Consider the following 17,327-nt stretch of genomic DNA (forward strand, 5'->3'; position numbering starts at 1 on the left):
ATGGTCAAAATCATAGTCACAAGACAAGGATAATGACAAACCCAAACTCATATGGACTGAACTCAATCTTAATTTCTTGCCACCTGGCAGCTCAAGGGCCTGCCATTGCTTCCAAGTTGTTGTGCAACAAATTGAGAACTCTAAGAACTCATATGCAAAGCCAACTTTAACTGGAATGGGCACAGAATATGTCAACACGATAGGTTATAAACCTCAAGTCGTGTGCTAGTGAAGAACTTCAGGTTTATTCTTGATTAGTTCTTGAGACTTTCAAGACCTTTAAGACTCCCATTGTCCTCTTGACCTATAAGACTCCCTTGTCAAATATCCAAGAGATAGTGTGGATTCTAATCAAGACAAACACTTCACACAATTGGCCTAGGTTGATCTTTGTTTTATCCAAAACATCACAACTTACCAATTTCAAATGTACAAGAGTAGAAAACTTTTACTCTTACATTTGACAAGTGTTTTAAACCTTCTTTAAGACATGTCACTCAAGTTACAATCTTGGAGTATGACTCTAAGACTTGTATTGGAACGAAGTATGACTCATCTTCTTGATTTAACCACTTCAACAATTCAAGATCCCTCTTCTTAGTCATAAGAATGCACTAAGACTTCCTTAGAGAACTAATTGTGCTATGGTTTCTTAATCATTAAGATGATCACAAAACTGATACTAAAGTACTCTCCCATCTTTTCAGATTTGAGAAACTTTTATCCTTCTGCCTTATTTGAATCTTCTTATTCGCTCTGCCATACATTGGAACCTTTTCCAATGTCTCAGAGTTACACTTAAGCTTGTAAGTATAATCATATTTACTGAGCTTTAGTAAACTATGACGAATAGTCTTATCAATCTTTTGTGGTGGACTTAATCAGTGCACAAGAATGTGTACTCGATCCCTTAGTCCGTTACTTGACTCACACATCCATGTGAACAAGTAGTTAGTCTTAATTTTCTAATACTTGAAAGTTCTCATCCATCATGCTATACAAGTTGCATGATTCCAAGTTCCGGTCCAATTGAAACTTGGGTGATGAGAATCTTTCCTTATTTGGTAAATTTAGACATTACCACAAATGAAAGAATCAATTTCATACTTCCACTCTTGCTATTAATGGAATCTTATAAGCAACAAAAATTTCCACAAATGCCATTGTAAGGATATTTTAAAATAAATAAAATAAAAAATTTTCCTTTTATTTTAAAAACTTTGCGGAAGAACTTGTCCTTACAATCCATATGAAAACTTGTTGTTATCTATTCCTAAGCAATATCTCATAACTCCTAAGAAGTAGCTCAAGAATCCGATCTTCAAACTATGCGATAGAAATCAATCTACGCCATCAGATTCAGCATATTCTTTCTTTAAGTTTCTTCACTTTTCTTTGATTCTTAAAACATCACCATGTGACCCAGTCACATCATGTATCAGGAATCTCAGAATAGAAACTTAGCAGAGTTAGATAGTGGAGTTTACCTAAAGTAGAGTCAAACTTATTGACTTTAACATCCTTAGGTAAATTTGGCAGCTTCGCAACCAATGCCCCTTCCTTTGGCAATATAAACATATGGAGCCTTTGATAATGGTACACGGGACTATCATAGACTTAGCTTTTCTCTTTACCATTTGGTCAACCGAGTTGACTATGGCCGATCCCTTTCCATCGGGAAGAGAGAGCTTTACTAGATATCCAATGTCATCATTGTCAATGTCCATAAAGTTTTAGGAAGTTGATCTTAGCAAATAGATAAGATCATTAAGGGTCTTGTCATAGTCTGTTTCATAGGTGTCCCAAAGGAACTCACTATGTGACTTAGAAAGTGATTGAACCACCAACTTTCTCAAGACTTTGACACCCAACTCTCCCGGCTTGTCAATATGTGACTACATCTCAAGATGTGTTCATACCTAGACCTTGCCTTGCCAATAGGGCTTGAGTGACCTTAAACTTTTCAAGAACTTGTGGGTTAGGGAGATTAGTTGGAGGAGGAGAAAGAAGTATGATTTCCAAAGAACATCATCTTCATTTAGGAAACCTTGTTTCAAAAGATTTGGGAAGATCATAGGTGCCTAAACCAGACAACTTTTGGGAGATATTCAAGATAGTTGATCTTAAGTCCTTAATATAACACCCAATATGAAATATTAAGGCTAGGACCCAACAAACTATTTTATAACTTAGAAGAGGGATGCCGTAATCCAAGCTATAAAATATTTGAAGGTAGGTGAATGACGATTCACCAATTTCCACCAAGATAAACGAAATGTATTATTAGGTTTTAATTGGTTTTGAAACTCCTAGATCTTTGAGATTCATTGAACTGTTCAAAGGCATGTTTCAATCTCGAGTGTGCCCTTCAGGTTTTGTGACTGGGATGCCGAGGATCACAAAACAAGGTGTGAAGTAACCATGCAAATTACTTGGTACCCTTAAGTGTTTACCCCTCAATCGATGTGCCGGTTAACCACACACGCTCCATCGATACTATGATAAACATTAAGTTACCCTTTACCTACCTTGTTAAATACGAGTTAGTGTGCCGGTTAACCACACACGCTCCACTAACCGACTTAAACAAAGTGCAAAGTGTAATTTCATGGATTAGCACGTTATTCACATTTTCCTAAGTAACTAATATTGGGTATTATTAAGAGTTTAGTTACTTAGTATTTATCATTAATACTTTTAATGAAGGGAGAATTATAGTCCTGTCAAACCCGTTCGGCTAACGACCCTCCACCAGTCAAGCAAGCGGTGGGTGAGAGTGGACACCCATTAAGTTGCCATTTTATAGGCAACAACCTTATACCCACCTTATAGACCGACTTCGTGAATGAGGCGTACTAGCGGTAAGACTGACTTTACTCTTATACATATATATATTATTAACTTATAATATTATAAAGTATAAGGGTTGAATTTTAACTTTTAAAATTCTAAGGGCTAACTTGGAATTAAAGTATTCATAAGAGAAAACTTTACAAATTCCAAAACTTGAGGGCAAGTTCTGAAACTATTCAAAACTAATTAATTCCATAACTTATGTGTTTAAAGTAGTTTTAATCCAAAAACTCTTCAAGTTCCATAACTTGAGGTCAAGTTATGGAAGACTTTAAACTAATAAAAGAATTAACTTTTCTTTATTTTATAACTTATGGAATTAATTAAGGTTACACATTTTTTTATTTTATTTTATTTTATTAAATGAAGAGACTCTTGGTCCTCCATAACTTGAGGACAAGTTATGGAGTCATAAAACCATTTAATTAGAATTAGACTCTTCATTTTTGTAACCTTTGCCAATTTTTATGAGTTTTATGATTCTTAAATGTGACTTTTCATATAACTTGAGGACAAGTTACAAAAACACATTTTAGAATCAATTCTTAGATTAATTTGGATTAAAACCAACTATCACATAATTTTATTCATTAATCTCAATTCACTCATAAAACAAGGTAACACAAAAAACTTTTGGTGATCCATAACTTATTCTTAAGTTATGGAATCCTTTAAAACATTAACACCAAATTTTGTAACTCCATAAAAACTTTGAATCAATTTTTTTTAAAACCTTTTCATATCCATAACTTATGGAGGTTTCAAAAAAATAAAACTCTTTAGATCAAACTTTTAAAACTAATAAAATAATCATATCATTTTATCTTTTATTAAATTTGACCTAATTCAACTCATAAAGCAAATTATTCAAATTTTACAAATAATTAGTTTTTCACAAGAACAAGTAATTATCTTAAAATTTGACGAACTTCATGTTTTTTTTTCTTTTTTTTTCAACTTTGAAAATAAAATATTTGCATCAATATAACAGAAAACAACCCGTGGCTCTGATACCACTGTTGGGTTTTGAGCATTCTAACACTCCTATGGTGTACATGCAACCCTATAAACCTTGGATCTATGTTTTCTCTATTATACATGCAAATAAGAACTTTCCAAGGCTTTAATCCTAACTAGCATATTATGATGTTCTTATTCTACAAAGTACTAGTTAGAAGACATACCTTTTGATGTAGCTTGATGTCTTCAAGCTTTAAGAGCTTAGCCCCAATAGTGTGGAAGCCTCAAGTGGAATCACAAATCACCAAGACACCTTGGAAGACTTTAGAGAATATGAATACTTGGTTCTCTCTTAGTGAAATCGGCTAGCCCTCTTAGTGTATCACCACTAGTGCCAATTTCACCAACCAAAGACATCTTTATATAGTATGGAGGATTAGGGTTAAACCCTAATACCCATGACCTTTCATTTCCTAGGATCCATGGGTTAAACACTCCATGGACTATCCATGAAAGCTTAGCCCAACCTAAATGAACTTGGCCCATTCCATATATATAAGAGTCCATATTTAATTAGTTCCTTTTGATCACTTAATTAATTATAAATTAATTCTTGATCAATACTAATTAAATAATATGATTCCATATTAATATATTAGAACTTATAATATATTAATATTAATCATAAACATACTATTCTCAAAAGATTATCCATATAAATTGTGTCGGTGAAGTGCAACCCAAATGGACCATGCTGGGTCGGGTCAAGTACATACCAAATATAGTTATGGACTTAGACATTAATCCAACAATTGCTTCTTCAACACAAGTCTATGTATACGTACGACCTTCATGTTATTGTGTAAAACGTCTATGTGTACTTACGGCCTACACGCCATTTAGTTAACACATGGGCCTATAGGCTCCCGACCTCTTTCTCGTTCCACCATCATCCCCTAACTAATTCGCAATAACTTATAAGCATATCAACAATCACGCACATAAATACTACATATTCAGCTCTACAGGCACATAGAAAACTATACTATAGCAACTACACTATTGGTTCCTATATCCTAACATACACAGATATATATTGGGATACATAATATAGTGAGATGAACTCACCTGGACAGTTGCTCTGACAGCTAACAACAACCTGGTGACAATCCAACTGATGGTAACGTACCCGACGAGTATTAACCTATAATACTACCGCTTATTAGATATAAGGGAAATATGGCAATGTGGGTTAGACCTATCACTGATCCCAATAAATACTGATATTTCTATCAAATAATGATCAATCAGGCTGGACAGTTGGGAGGCATGACCATTTCGGTGTATATCCTTTCTAAATCCAACAACCAAGCCAACATGACCATTCTAACAACTCATCATCCAACAACCAAGCCAACATGACCATTCCAAAATCAAAAGTCAAAGGGATTAATAACCCATAATTTATAATGAAGAAAATTAGTATTCCATAATCCAAAGCAAAAGGTTTATTAACCCATAACTCCAAACAAAAATGTTCAATGGTCCATAAATCCAAAGACATGGACTCATAGATAGTATGTAGTTAGCACCACCTCTAACTATTGTCCACTAAAAAATTTGAACAACTCATCATAACCATGAGAACCACATGGATTTTTGTCATGACCTAACTTGGTTAGTGCAAATTCATGCACCTTGTTATGTTTTGAAATCTCATGTCCACACGATCTGAGTATGGATTATACCTTGATTCTACGCGAGTCGAGTAAGCCTTGTATCCATTGTCATTTTCCTACATAAATGTTTTTACTCTAAGTCCAAATGATATGATTTTTTTAATTAGGTTCATATTCTTCTTAACCCCATGTTGTAACATTTATATCAATGAAACTGTTCACTAAGACATGGTTTTGATTGTAATTTCCAGTTAGTATCACATACACATTTCATGTTTTAATTATTACAGAGAGTATTTTATTCAAACATTGTAACTTCCCACTTTTCACAATAAAATTTTCATTTTTAAGCTAAGATGAATACCCATTTTCATAAAGTTATAATGAAGATAAAACCATTTGTTCATAAACCATAATCCCAAATTAGAGTAATAAAGAAAAACATCACAAAATCTTAAATCACAATATTGTTGATGTGTGTGTACAGTCACGCCTTCACATTCACACGATTCGAAGAAGTAGCTGAAAACATTTAATTCACAACCATAAACACAAAACTTAGCGCGTTCCCTAAATATACCACAAACAACAATATACATACAATGCATACAAATAATGGCATTTGACATAAAGCTGGTCCACCCCTTGGTCTTCAACAAAAAGTTGGTCCCCCCCTTTGGCCTTCAGCACAAAGTTGTCCGCCCCTTTAGCCTCCAAAACAAAGTTGACCCCCCCCCCCCCCCAAATTATCTTGGCCTTTAACACATAGTTGGACCGCCCTCAACTCATAACATAATATGTCGAAGATTAAAGGTGTAACCGATATGAGTCGGGCACTACCAAGCTCAAAACTTGACTCGAATAAATAACTTGAGCTCGAACTCAACTCGAGCCTTAATTTCAAGCTCGAGCTTGAGCTCGATAACATAATCGACACTTTTGATCTCGGCTCGACTCGATTAACTACTAAGAAAATAAAATTACATTAAATTACAGTATAAATGCGATTAATTTTGTGAACCCGACTTGATTCAACTCTATAATATGTAAATATGACCAAACTAAAGGGTGATAATGTAAATGTAATAATTCTCAATTAAGCTTGCGAACTTCACGACCTGAATATTCCAAAACTCAAGGTCGAATCGATAATGTACTCAAGTAGCTCGAGCTCGAGCTCGACTCAACTTGAGCCGAGTCGATTTCGAGTATTTTTCGAGTCGGTCTCAAGTATCTCATGAGTTGACTCAACTTATTTACACCCATATATCAGATAAACAAACAAGCAGTCCAACAACAACATGCAACTGACTAAACTACTTTATTTTCCTAATAGCACACTGCAACTTTATTGATTCTTTATTGGTTCGACCATCGGGGTTTTCGACTTTTGAGCAAGGTCAGCCGAGTTTTCATACTTGTTGGTATCGATATCAGCTTCAAGGTCTCCATCATGAATCTACATATATCGTTGATAGATTCACATTCTCGTAGTAATTACCGAACCCAAATAAAAGACGGAAAAAAGATATTTAGATATATTCAATAATATTAAGGATTAAAAACACGAAGAAACTTGATGATAAATTAAAGGCTCATGGTTTGGAAGAATTTTCGAAAGGTGAGGAAGACGAGACATGAAGAAATACAATATATGTGTTGTTTAATATTTTATCAATTTAAAAGATTTTAAATTAGTAAATAACCCATGTGTAGTCTTGGTGGACAAAATTGCCAAGTAGACACATTCTCATTCAAACATTTGGTGTAGTTAACCGGTGAAACTAAAAAAACATATATTATTATTTTTTACATGTTATTTGTTGGGAAAATACTGGCAATAGTAAAAAATATACATAAAAATGGATTTTTCCGGATATAGACATGCATTCCACGGAGCTCCGCGGAATCTACTATAGCTCCACGGAATGACAAAATTATAAATAAATCAATGTATTAAAAAAAACACACACTAAAGATCCATTCCGCGGAGGTAGCTCCGATCTTTAGTTTTTTTTTTTACATCGATTATTCGGGGTTTAGATTCATTCCCCCAACTAATTATTTTTAAGAAAAGATTATCATACTATTATAATCTTTATTTGAAAATAATTAGTTGGGGAAGTAATATAAACCCCGAAGAATCGATGTGAAAAAAAAAACTCAAGATCCATTCCACGGAGCTACAGGAGATTCCGTGGAGCTATCTCCGCGAAATACATGTCTATATCCGGAAATGTCTATTTTTGTCTTGTCTATATTTTAAAAACACCCCTATTTTTTGACTATTGCCGGTATTTTTCTTTATTTGTTACTTTAAGGATTTAAAATACAAAAAATAAAATAAAACCAAGAGTAAATTACACGAATGGTTCCTATGGTTTAGGGTAATTTGCGTGTTTGGTCCATAATTTATTTTTTTAACTCGGAAGGTCCCTACTGTTTGTTTTTGTTACACGTTTGGTCCATGTCTTACCTAAAAAAACTATTTTGCCCTTGATTTTTTAAAATATTTAAATAAATACACCCCAACCCCAACCCTCATTACCTTACCTTACCTATTCTACCATTTTTTCCTATTTAAATAATAGTTTTTTTAGGTAAGATAGGGACCGATCGCGTAACAAAAACAAAAAGTAGGGAGCAAGTGCGTAACAAAAACAAACAATAGGGACTTTTCGAGTTAAAAAAATAAATTAGGGACCAAGTGCGTAAATTACCCCAAACCATTGGGACCATTCGTGTAATTTACTCTAAAACCAATGACCATTTAAAACAAACTATAAAAGTTATTCATGCCATTTATTTGATATCTTATAACGTATCAAAAAGTTAAACTCGGTCATCGGTCATATCATTAGCCACATTACATTTCTAACAAATTTTAACTCTAAATACAAAAAGATGAGATTAATCATTGACGTCATCTAACCATAATTGTTATATCACTTAAATAGAATAGACTTATAAGATTTATCGTAAATTTAGATAAAAATGATACGAGAAAAAATAATATTATACATTTTTTTTTTCTAAAAATTAAAGAATTTATTTGAATGCACCTCTACAATCCACAATATATAATAAACTAAACTAAACAAATGGTCCATGTGGTATGTCGAAAATTGACACTTTGGTCCAAAAATGTTTAGACTAGCATTATAGGTCCAAATTTTTCTTTTTGTTGCAAGTTTGGTCCAATTTGTTTTGAACTTTTTCATAATGATGATTTTGCTCTTACTTTTTTCTTTTTTTAGTTTTTTATTTTATTAGATACTTTTCTGATTAAAAAAATAATTTTCTTTTTATAATTTTTTTATAACAGAAATAAAAAATACTCTCTCTCTCTCTCTCTCTCTCTCTCTCTCTCTCTCTCTCTCTCTCTCTCTCTCTCTCTCTCTCTCTCTCTCTCTCTCTCAACACATCCCAAAAATAAATACCACCATCATCTTCTTCAATTTCAGATTTTGAGGTCAAACCCTTTATTGCCCGCATCTTCTTATTCTCTCTACAAACTTAATGCAACTAATTTCTCTCATGATCTCTCGTGCTCATCCCCTCTGTTTGCGATTGACACATTGCATGTTTGTGTGTCATTGCTTTCGGTCGAACAAACCACACACATGAGGTTTTTTGTGCGCCATTGATTAAATCACACATACCTTGTGTTGTTCGAAGTTGATCTGCAGATGAGTGTAAAGGGCCAAACTCGATTTAGCACTCGATCTGTCGTCGAACGACCACCGAATCCATAATCCTCTTTCTCCGGTCGTCCTTCTTGTTTTGAGCTTGCAAACCCTCGTTTCAGATCTGGAACACCATCGTCTTCGTCCGTGGCTCATTCTTCCCCCCATAGTTGATGTTCTAAAAAAACGAAAACGAACCAGTAAACATAGATTTAGAGCTCCAAACGGGGGCGATGACGGAGAGCCTTACGGAGGCAATAGAGGTGAGATAGCTGGCGACCACAAATCCAGTAACAAGAACAGAAATAAGGTTTTCTTGTTTAGCAAACCTGCCTCCAGATTTGAACCATTTTCATTTGAGATCCAAACCGCAACAAGAAATTAGATAGTTTTTGTTGTTGTTTTTTGAAGATACCAAACCATTTAAAACCCTAAATCCATAGACCTAAGGGCTAAGGAAAAAAGTTCAGATTATTTCAAATTGCAGAGAGAGACATTGGGGTTTACAAGAATATATGCATGCTTGACGAACATCTTAATAGGAAGTGCTTGTGTGTTTGTTGGGTGTTTATGAAGGGATAATCCGACCTGCAAGTTTCCACACAGAGAGAGAGAGAGAGATTTTATTTTTAATTGTTTTATACAATCTCGTAATAAAAGAAAAATAAAAAATACAATAATAATGAGCAAATCCGTCATTAAACATTTTAGACCCAAGTCACAGTAAAATGAAAACTTTAGAACTCTTGTTACAAACTTTTCTAAACAAAAATAACAATTTTCCACGTAACTCATGACCAATAATATAGGTTTTCATTTTCTATATTTTGTTTTGCCTCTAATATACGATATAAATTTGTTAATGCATCCTCAAATCCGTATCTTATTGGTAAAGCCCTAACCCTAGCTCTTTCTTCTTCCCAATCGTAAAAACCCCCAACAACAACGCGAAGAACACCACTTTCGACCTTCATATTGTCACGGAATTTAACCACAAAATCTTCGATTCAAGAAATCATTTCCAATGGGTTCCAAGCGCCCTGACTTTGGCGACGGCGCCAGTCCAGGGTTCGTCATTCTCCACTTCTATAACTGCACAATTAGTTTTATCTTTTACATTTACACAATGATACAAAGCTTGAAATTTTTGTCCCTTGAATGGTTACAGGAAGATTTTTATCGGGGGTTTAGCGAAAGATACTACTATAGGTTATCCCCCAATCTTCTTGTTATCAGAAAATGCAATTGTTCGTATCTGATTTGATATATCTTCATGTAACAGATGAATTCGTTAAGTACTTTGGAAAGTATGGAGATCTTACAGATTCGGTTATCATGAAGGATCGACAAACTGGTCGACCAAGGGGTTTTGGGTTCATCACATATGCGGATCCTTCTGTCGTTGACACTGTTATTGCCGAAACTCATGTCATTAATGGGAAACAAGTGAGTGAATTCACTTTCTTTAGGTTAAATTTGTTAATTACATTCTCAATTCGCAATGGCATTGTGGGATCTATAGATTAAATACATGATTTTGAGGCTACATTGTAAATGTCTGAATGTGTAGAGGGATATAGAGCTTTAACTTAACTTCCAGTTCCATGTTCGATGAAAATAATGCCAAAATTTTAGTTCTTGAATTAGGCTCTTGATGCGTAGTTTCTAGCTCAAATATTTTATAAAATTTCCCACTGATTATATTCAAATAAACATTTTGCAGGTTGAAATCAAGAGAACCATTCCAAAAGGGTCTGGTGAGTCGAAGGATTTCAAAACAAAAAAGATTTTCGTTGGTGGGATTCCAACATCAGTCACCGAAGGTTAGCATTTCTTTTATTTACAATTTTACATCACTTCATTTCTTAATATTTATCTATTTCTTTCTATATATAATTAGATGAATTCAAAGGATTCTTCTCAAAATATGGAAAAGTTGTTGAACATGAGATTATTCGTGATCATGCAACAAAACGCTCTCGTGGATTTGGATTTATTGTTTTTGATAGTGAACAAGTTGTTGATACAATTCTCGTTGATGGAAATATGATTGATATGGATGGCACACAGGTTATTTATTTTTATTTTTTTTAGGATAAATGATGTTTAATTTTTAATTTTTATTTTTTTTATTAAGTCTGTTATTTCTGCATTAAGTTAAAAAAAAGTTTTATTGTTTTAGGTTGAGATCAAGAAGGCAGAGCCAAAGAAGGCGTCAAATCCGGGACCCATGTCATATGGTAGTGAACCGCGGGGACGTGGGTATGGCGGCGATAGTTTTGGTGGGTACGGTGATTCATACGGTGGTTATGGCGGCAGCGGCGGCGGTGGTGGTGGTTATGGTCCTCCTTACCGGTCGCTTGGAGGGCTTTCGAGTAGATTTGGAGATTATGGTGGATATGGGCCTAGCGGTAGCGAATTTAGCAGCCGTTATGGTGACTATGGCGGTGATTATGGTGGTTACAGGGGCGGCGGTGGTGGTGAGCCGCCGCTTGGGTACTCTAGTCGGTTTAGTTCGTTTGGTGGTGGAGGATATGGCGGGAGTGGGCTTGGTGGGTATGGCCGAGGTGGTGGTGGTGGTGGGTATGGAGGTTATGGGGGTTATGGCGGTGGTCCGGGTGGCGGCGGCGGCGGTGGTTATGAATCCGGTGCGGGTTCAGGTTATGGTGGAGTGGGAGGACCGTATGGAAGCAGGGGAGGTTATGGTGGTGCCGGCGGCGGCGGCGGCGGTGGTCGGTATCATCCTTATGGTAGGTAGGGACCAAGATTCATGAGTGCATGATGTTATTTTAGGTACAATGAATTGATGATTTTGTGGATGTGTAATTTTTCTGTATTGGGATTATTATTATTATTATTATTTTTTTATGTTAGATGTTTGTTAATTAGCTCTTTTGTGATTGACATAATGATTTTTTTTACAAATTATGTCGAGTTTAGTGTTTAGTATTGGTTCCTATTAGAGCTTGATTCATTGCTTAATGGTTTTGGACTTTAGAACAGTTTAGTGATGGAAATTGTAAAATATGTTTTAACAATTGTTTCTTTCATACACCTGCAATAACAAAATATAACATTTACTGATACGTTTTTTCACTATGCTACGGATAATTTGAACCATAATAATGTATCAAAAGAAAACTATTTAACTGTTCACTTAGCATCACCTTCATCTATATATAAATCTACATGGGAGGTGGTTGTTTGATATTAACTATGAATATATGATTGGGTCTAGTTAGAGCTTTTATCTAATCCGGTCGGTCAATTCGTTTGATACAAAGATATATGCTCTTACCTTTTACATGAGTTTTATAAGCTTAATGCGACAAAACAACTTAATACAAAATTTAACTATATAGGTAACAAATAGGGATGAACATTTAAACCAGGGAACACAGGTCAGAACCGGTAATGGAACCGGAACCAGTATCGGAACCGGATGGAACCGATCGGACCGGGACGATATTCTTGTGGATTTTTGGAACCGGGAACTGGAACTGGTAGAACCGGACCGGGACGATATTATCGAGGATCGGTTCCAACATTGAAGACACGACAAAAACCGGTAGAACTGGCGGTTGGGTTTGATTCCTATTTTCCACCAAGTTCGGTTCCTGGGCCGGTTTCGGTTCGGCCAGGTTCCGATGCTTATCCCTAGTAACAAACTTTAAGTTTTAAGCATGAGCACCTTGAGCTTTTAAGACAAACAACATAACTACGTTGCCTATTTAAGTAAACGACCTTTAAATTGTCAATAAGTCATCAGGCGGTCCATGTTATTATGTCAAAAGTATTGTGTTGTTGAGAGACTGACTTTTTTCATTTGTGTTTTTTACCTAAGCCATTAACCCAATAAATTATTATTAAAAAATGTTGTTTGAGGGTAATATAGTCATTTTGTACAGTCAGTTAGATGCAAAATCAAACAACAAGTTTTAGTCAGAAGTTAATAGTCAGAACTTCTCTAACTCAGTCAACAACTATCAAACGACCCATAAGTCTACCGCTGATACTATCTGTAACGCCCGCAAATCCGGGCTAGTCAAATTAGAGGCAATAGGGGTCGAAAATGACTTTTCGACAAAAGATTATTTAGAATAAATAATCTTGACCAAGTTGTAGAGTACGTTACAAGGTTTTCGTATATATAAAGAACGTCGAAATCCGAGTTATGACGAAGAAGTTATGACCCGTTGAAGTTTCGCGACGGAACCGGCACGATACCGGGAAGCGTAAATAGTGAATTTACGATAGAGCGAGATTTAGCCTTAGCGATCTAAACAAAATTCGTAGAATATGTTAAACTAAGAACATCGATAAAAAGAACGCCCAAATCTGACTTCGTATGAGGAAGTTATGATTTTTCTACGATTTAGCATAGCAGTGCACAGCCCGAAATCTGAATTTTAGATCGGTCGATTTTTATCGACGGGATCTAAATGAAAGTTGTAGTACTCGTAAATACCAACGCGTGGATATAAAGAACGTCGATAATAGAACTCGTATGCGAAAGTTATGGACGAAGCTTAGTCCCTACTTTTCGAGAGCGGCGAATTCGATACAGTTTTGTAAATCCGAGATAGAATAAGAATTAGCCAACGAGGTCTAAATGAGAGTTGAAGATCTCATTAATAGGAACTCAACGGTAAAAAGACAGACAAAAACGGAACTCGTATGCGAAAGTTATGGACGAAGCTTAGTCTCTACTTTTCGAGCGCGGCGAATTCGATACAGTTTTGTAAATCCGAGATAGAATGAGAATTAGCTAACGAGGTCTAAATGAAAGTTGAAGATCTCATTAATAGGAACTCAACAGTAAAAAGACAAACAAAAACGGAGCTCGTATGCAAAAGTTATGGACGAAGCTTGGAGACTACTTTACTATACACTTCCTATAAATACAAGGGTGAACTCCTCATATTTTCTTCACACCATAAGCATTTCTTTCTCTCTCTAACTTCTCTCTAACCTCCCTAAACCCCTCCCAAGTCTAGGGAACCTCCCTATCACGAGAAGAAAGCCCCGGAGCGCCCGACGGCTCCGAGAAGAAAAGCTTTCGGCTTGGAAACGCTGCTCCAGCGAAGCCCGATTTTTAATAAAAACCCGCTATAAGTGAGCTACGCCTATAATATATTTAATATAGATTTTATTTAATTATAGTAACATTGTTAGGACCTTAAAATAATTATTTGGGCTATTATTATGAGTTATATTGAGTGTTATTTAACGCTTATATAATAGTAATAATAGCTAGACTATTAAATTAGTCTCGTCAAGCGTTAGACTAAACTCTAGTGGTAATGATACTAGGTTTCGTCAAGGGATAATTGTTTTAAGAGTAACGAAGTGTTGTCCGAGTGCCGACTCACCACCTTTCAGGTGAGTGCATAGTCCTTTTCATCTTACACATAGATATGAAGTATTTTATATAAACTACGTGCTATGTGTGCGCATTATCTGAATACTTGCTGTCTATGCTGGTTGAACGTTTTATACATGTTTTAAAGGACTTAAACTGTATATGTATTTTATATATACGAAAATGTTGGGTATGAGATGGGTAGATGAATGATGAGAGATAGAAGATGACGTGAGTATACATTGGCAGCTATAGACTTAGTGCCTATGGGACAAACACCGGTAGCTATGGACTTAGTACCTTTTAGACGTTGTAGCTATGGATTTAGTACCTGTTGGGAATTGGTAGCTATGGACTTAGTACCTATTAGTTAGACGCTGGTAGCTAAGGATTTAGTACCTGTAGGAATTGGTAGCTATGGACTTAGTACCTGTTGAACATTGGTAGCTATGGACTTAGTACCTATTAGATAAAGACTGGTAGCTATGGATTTAGTACCCGATGAATAGACTATAGCAGCTATGGAATTAGTGCTTTATGAACGAACATTGGCAGCTATGGATTTAGTGCCAGTCCCATAACCCTGGAAGTAAGGGACTTCAGAATAAACGAATGCAGGATAGATGACTCTTAGGTTAAATCCTTAAAGAGTAAAGAAGATAATGGGGATGGGTAGTTGGGTTGATTGTTTGATTGAACATAATAATTATATTATTGTGGGTTGAAAACCCTATGTACTCACCAGGTTTCCCAACCTGAACCACTCAGTTTATGTATATCACAGGTGACGAAGTGAAGTGACATTACACTGAGTGATTTAAAAGAGATGTAGATCACTAGTGTAAATCATTGTAAGTTCTGTTTATGCTTATGTTTCGGTATTAACGATGACATCCCAAACATTTTAAAATGAAATAAATACGTTTCTTCGAAAATGTTTTAATAACGTATTTACCATGTTTTTCTGGGAACAAATTCCGCAACCTTTTTATAAAATGAAGTACTCTGATTTTTATAAAACATAAAAAAAATCGGTCTTTTCTGGCCGTGATTTTGGGGATGTCACACTATCGTAAATCGCCGCCATTGCTTTTACCGCGACATGGCGTTAGAAATAGTATATACTAATTTATACCAACTTAAGCATACTTTATACAAAGATTCTACAAATCAATATTATAAAAGAGAATAGTTGGTTGTGGTGTAACTTTTTGATAAAAAAAAGCTAACTAGGGCTTGGAATTACATAATGGAGAAGCACAATAATGTTGTTTCGAATAGAGAAATGAGCGTTTAGGGCTTGAAATTGAAAAGGGGGGGGGGGGGGGGGGGGGGGGAAGAAAACATGGTTTTGAAGCTTCATATCATGTTGCCAATGATCAGGGCCGGTCCTGAAAAATGAAACATATTCTTAGAGGCCGGTTTGAAATTGCAAAAGGAAAAGGAAAAAAAAGAGAAAACATGGTTTTGAAGCTTCATATCATGTTGCCAACGATCAGGGCCGGTTGTGAAAAATGAAATATTCTTAGAGGCCCAGGACGAACAAGAAAAAAATGACCATTATCTTTATTATAATTTTGTATTTTTAAATAAAAATATATAATAAAAAAAGTAGGCCCTGTACAGCTGCCCACTTTGCCCCACCCCCATGCCAACGACAATGAACACACATATACACAAAAATGGAGTTTTCATTTCATTGGTATTAATGGCGACAATAATCAATAGCGGTGATATCTTTACGGGCGTCTAGTTGCGACATTTTAAAAGCATTACCTGCAACAATTATTTGAGGTGACAATGAAAATCCGAGGGAAAGTGTCACTAGCGTTTTATTATGAACATTTTAGCTCGACATTATGTTGCCCCTATTAGTCTAATGGGAACTAAGCAAAGGTGTGAGATTTTCTAAAAGATCAATGATTTGGATTATAGAAACAAAACACTGGCCTTGAAAATAAAGCAATAGCGGCTACACTAAAGATATCACTGATATTGCGGTATCGTCCTTATTTCTTAGACCAGAGGGAGTGGGTGCGGTTTGGACCGCACTACCTTGCCACATAAGCACAAACACCGCTCCCCTGAGTGCGGTAGAGAGTACAGTGTGACCTTCCAATGGAGCACTCCTTCAAACAACGTAATTGATTCTTTTTTTTTTTTTACCTTCGTCTTAGTGATCATTTTTATTTATTAAAAAAATTAAAAAAAAAACCCAAGTGTAGCATCACTCCTTGGGTATGGTATGAAACTAACGGGTGAGGTGACGCCTACGTGTCACTGCGATTTCATGAGGGAGTGCGACACTATTCCTTCCAGCTTTATAGTATATCTGAATTTAAAAATTTTGGTTCATTTGTCAAAAGTAAAAGACCAAATTTTATATAAACCATTGTACTTTTCTTTCCAATTTAATCATTTTCTTTTTTTATGGTTTAATTTTAAGACTTTATTTTTTTTATTTAAAAACCATGTATGAATTCTATAAAAACAATTATAATTTAGATTTTTTTTTTCATTTTAACCATTAGTTGTATTATTTTTTATGATATAACCATTAAAAGTTTAGTTTTTTTTAAACCGTCATTAGCAAGGAAAAAAGTTGTTCTCGATTGTTTTTTGCAATTGATTACAGGAAAAACTCACACTCTCACACTGGTTTTAAAAAAAAAAAAAAAAAAAAAAAAAACTCTTTGATTAGACCAGCAAAAATTCACTCGATGATTAAGAAAAATATATAAAAATCAAAATAAATAATCTCTATGAAATTTGGCCAAAATAAAATCA

The 17,327-nt window shown here is 35.1% G+C and overlaps 1 protein-coding gene across 2 annotated transcripts; it reads left to right on the forward strand.

Annotated features, from left to right (window-relative positions):
* The first annotated feature begins 10,036 nt into the window (after positions 1–10,036).
* On the forward strand, positions 10,037–12,066 carry LOC145074800 (heterogeneous nuclear ribonucleoprotein 1-like). 2 transcript variants are annotated; one of them, XM_079021123.1, is made up of 6 exons: positions 10,037–10,246; positions 10,347–10,387; positions 10,461–10,624; positions 10,902–11,001; positions 11,079–11,248; positions 11,361–12,066. In XM_079021123.1, exons 1-6 carry the CDS (start codon positions 10,203–10,205, stop codon positions 11,934–11,936), a joined length of 1,095 nt encoding a protein of 364 aa, XP_078877249.1. In that variant the 5' UTR covers positions 10,037–10,202; the 3' UTR covers positions 11,937–12,066. The 2 variants fall into 2 exon arrangements, with proteins under 2 accessions (XP_078877249.1, XP_078877250.1); XM_079021124.1 differs by lacking the exon at positions 10,347–10,387 and having other exon boundaries at positions 10,038–10,246.
* Positions 12,067–17,327: the final 5,261 nt, after the last annotated feature.

This window comes from Lactuca serriola, chromosome 9, assembly GCF_051521515.1.
Source record: "Lactuca serriola cultivar US96UC23 chromosome 9, Lser_US96UC23_V15, whole genome shotgun sequence".
Classification (NCBI taxonomy): domain Eukaryota; kingdom Viridiplantae; phylum Streptophyta; class Magnoliopsida; order Asterales; family Asteraceae; genus Lactuca; species Lactuca serriola.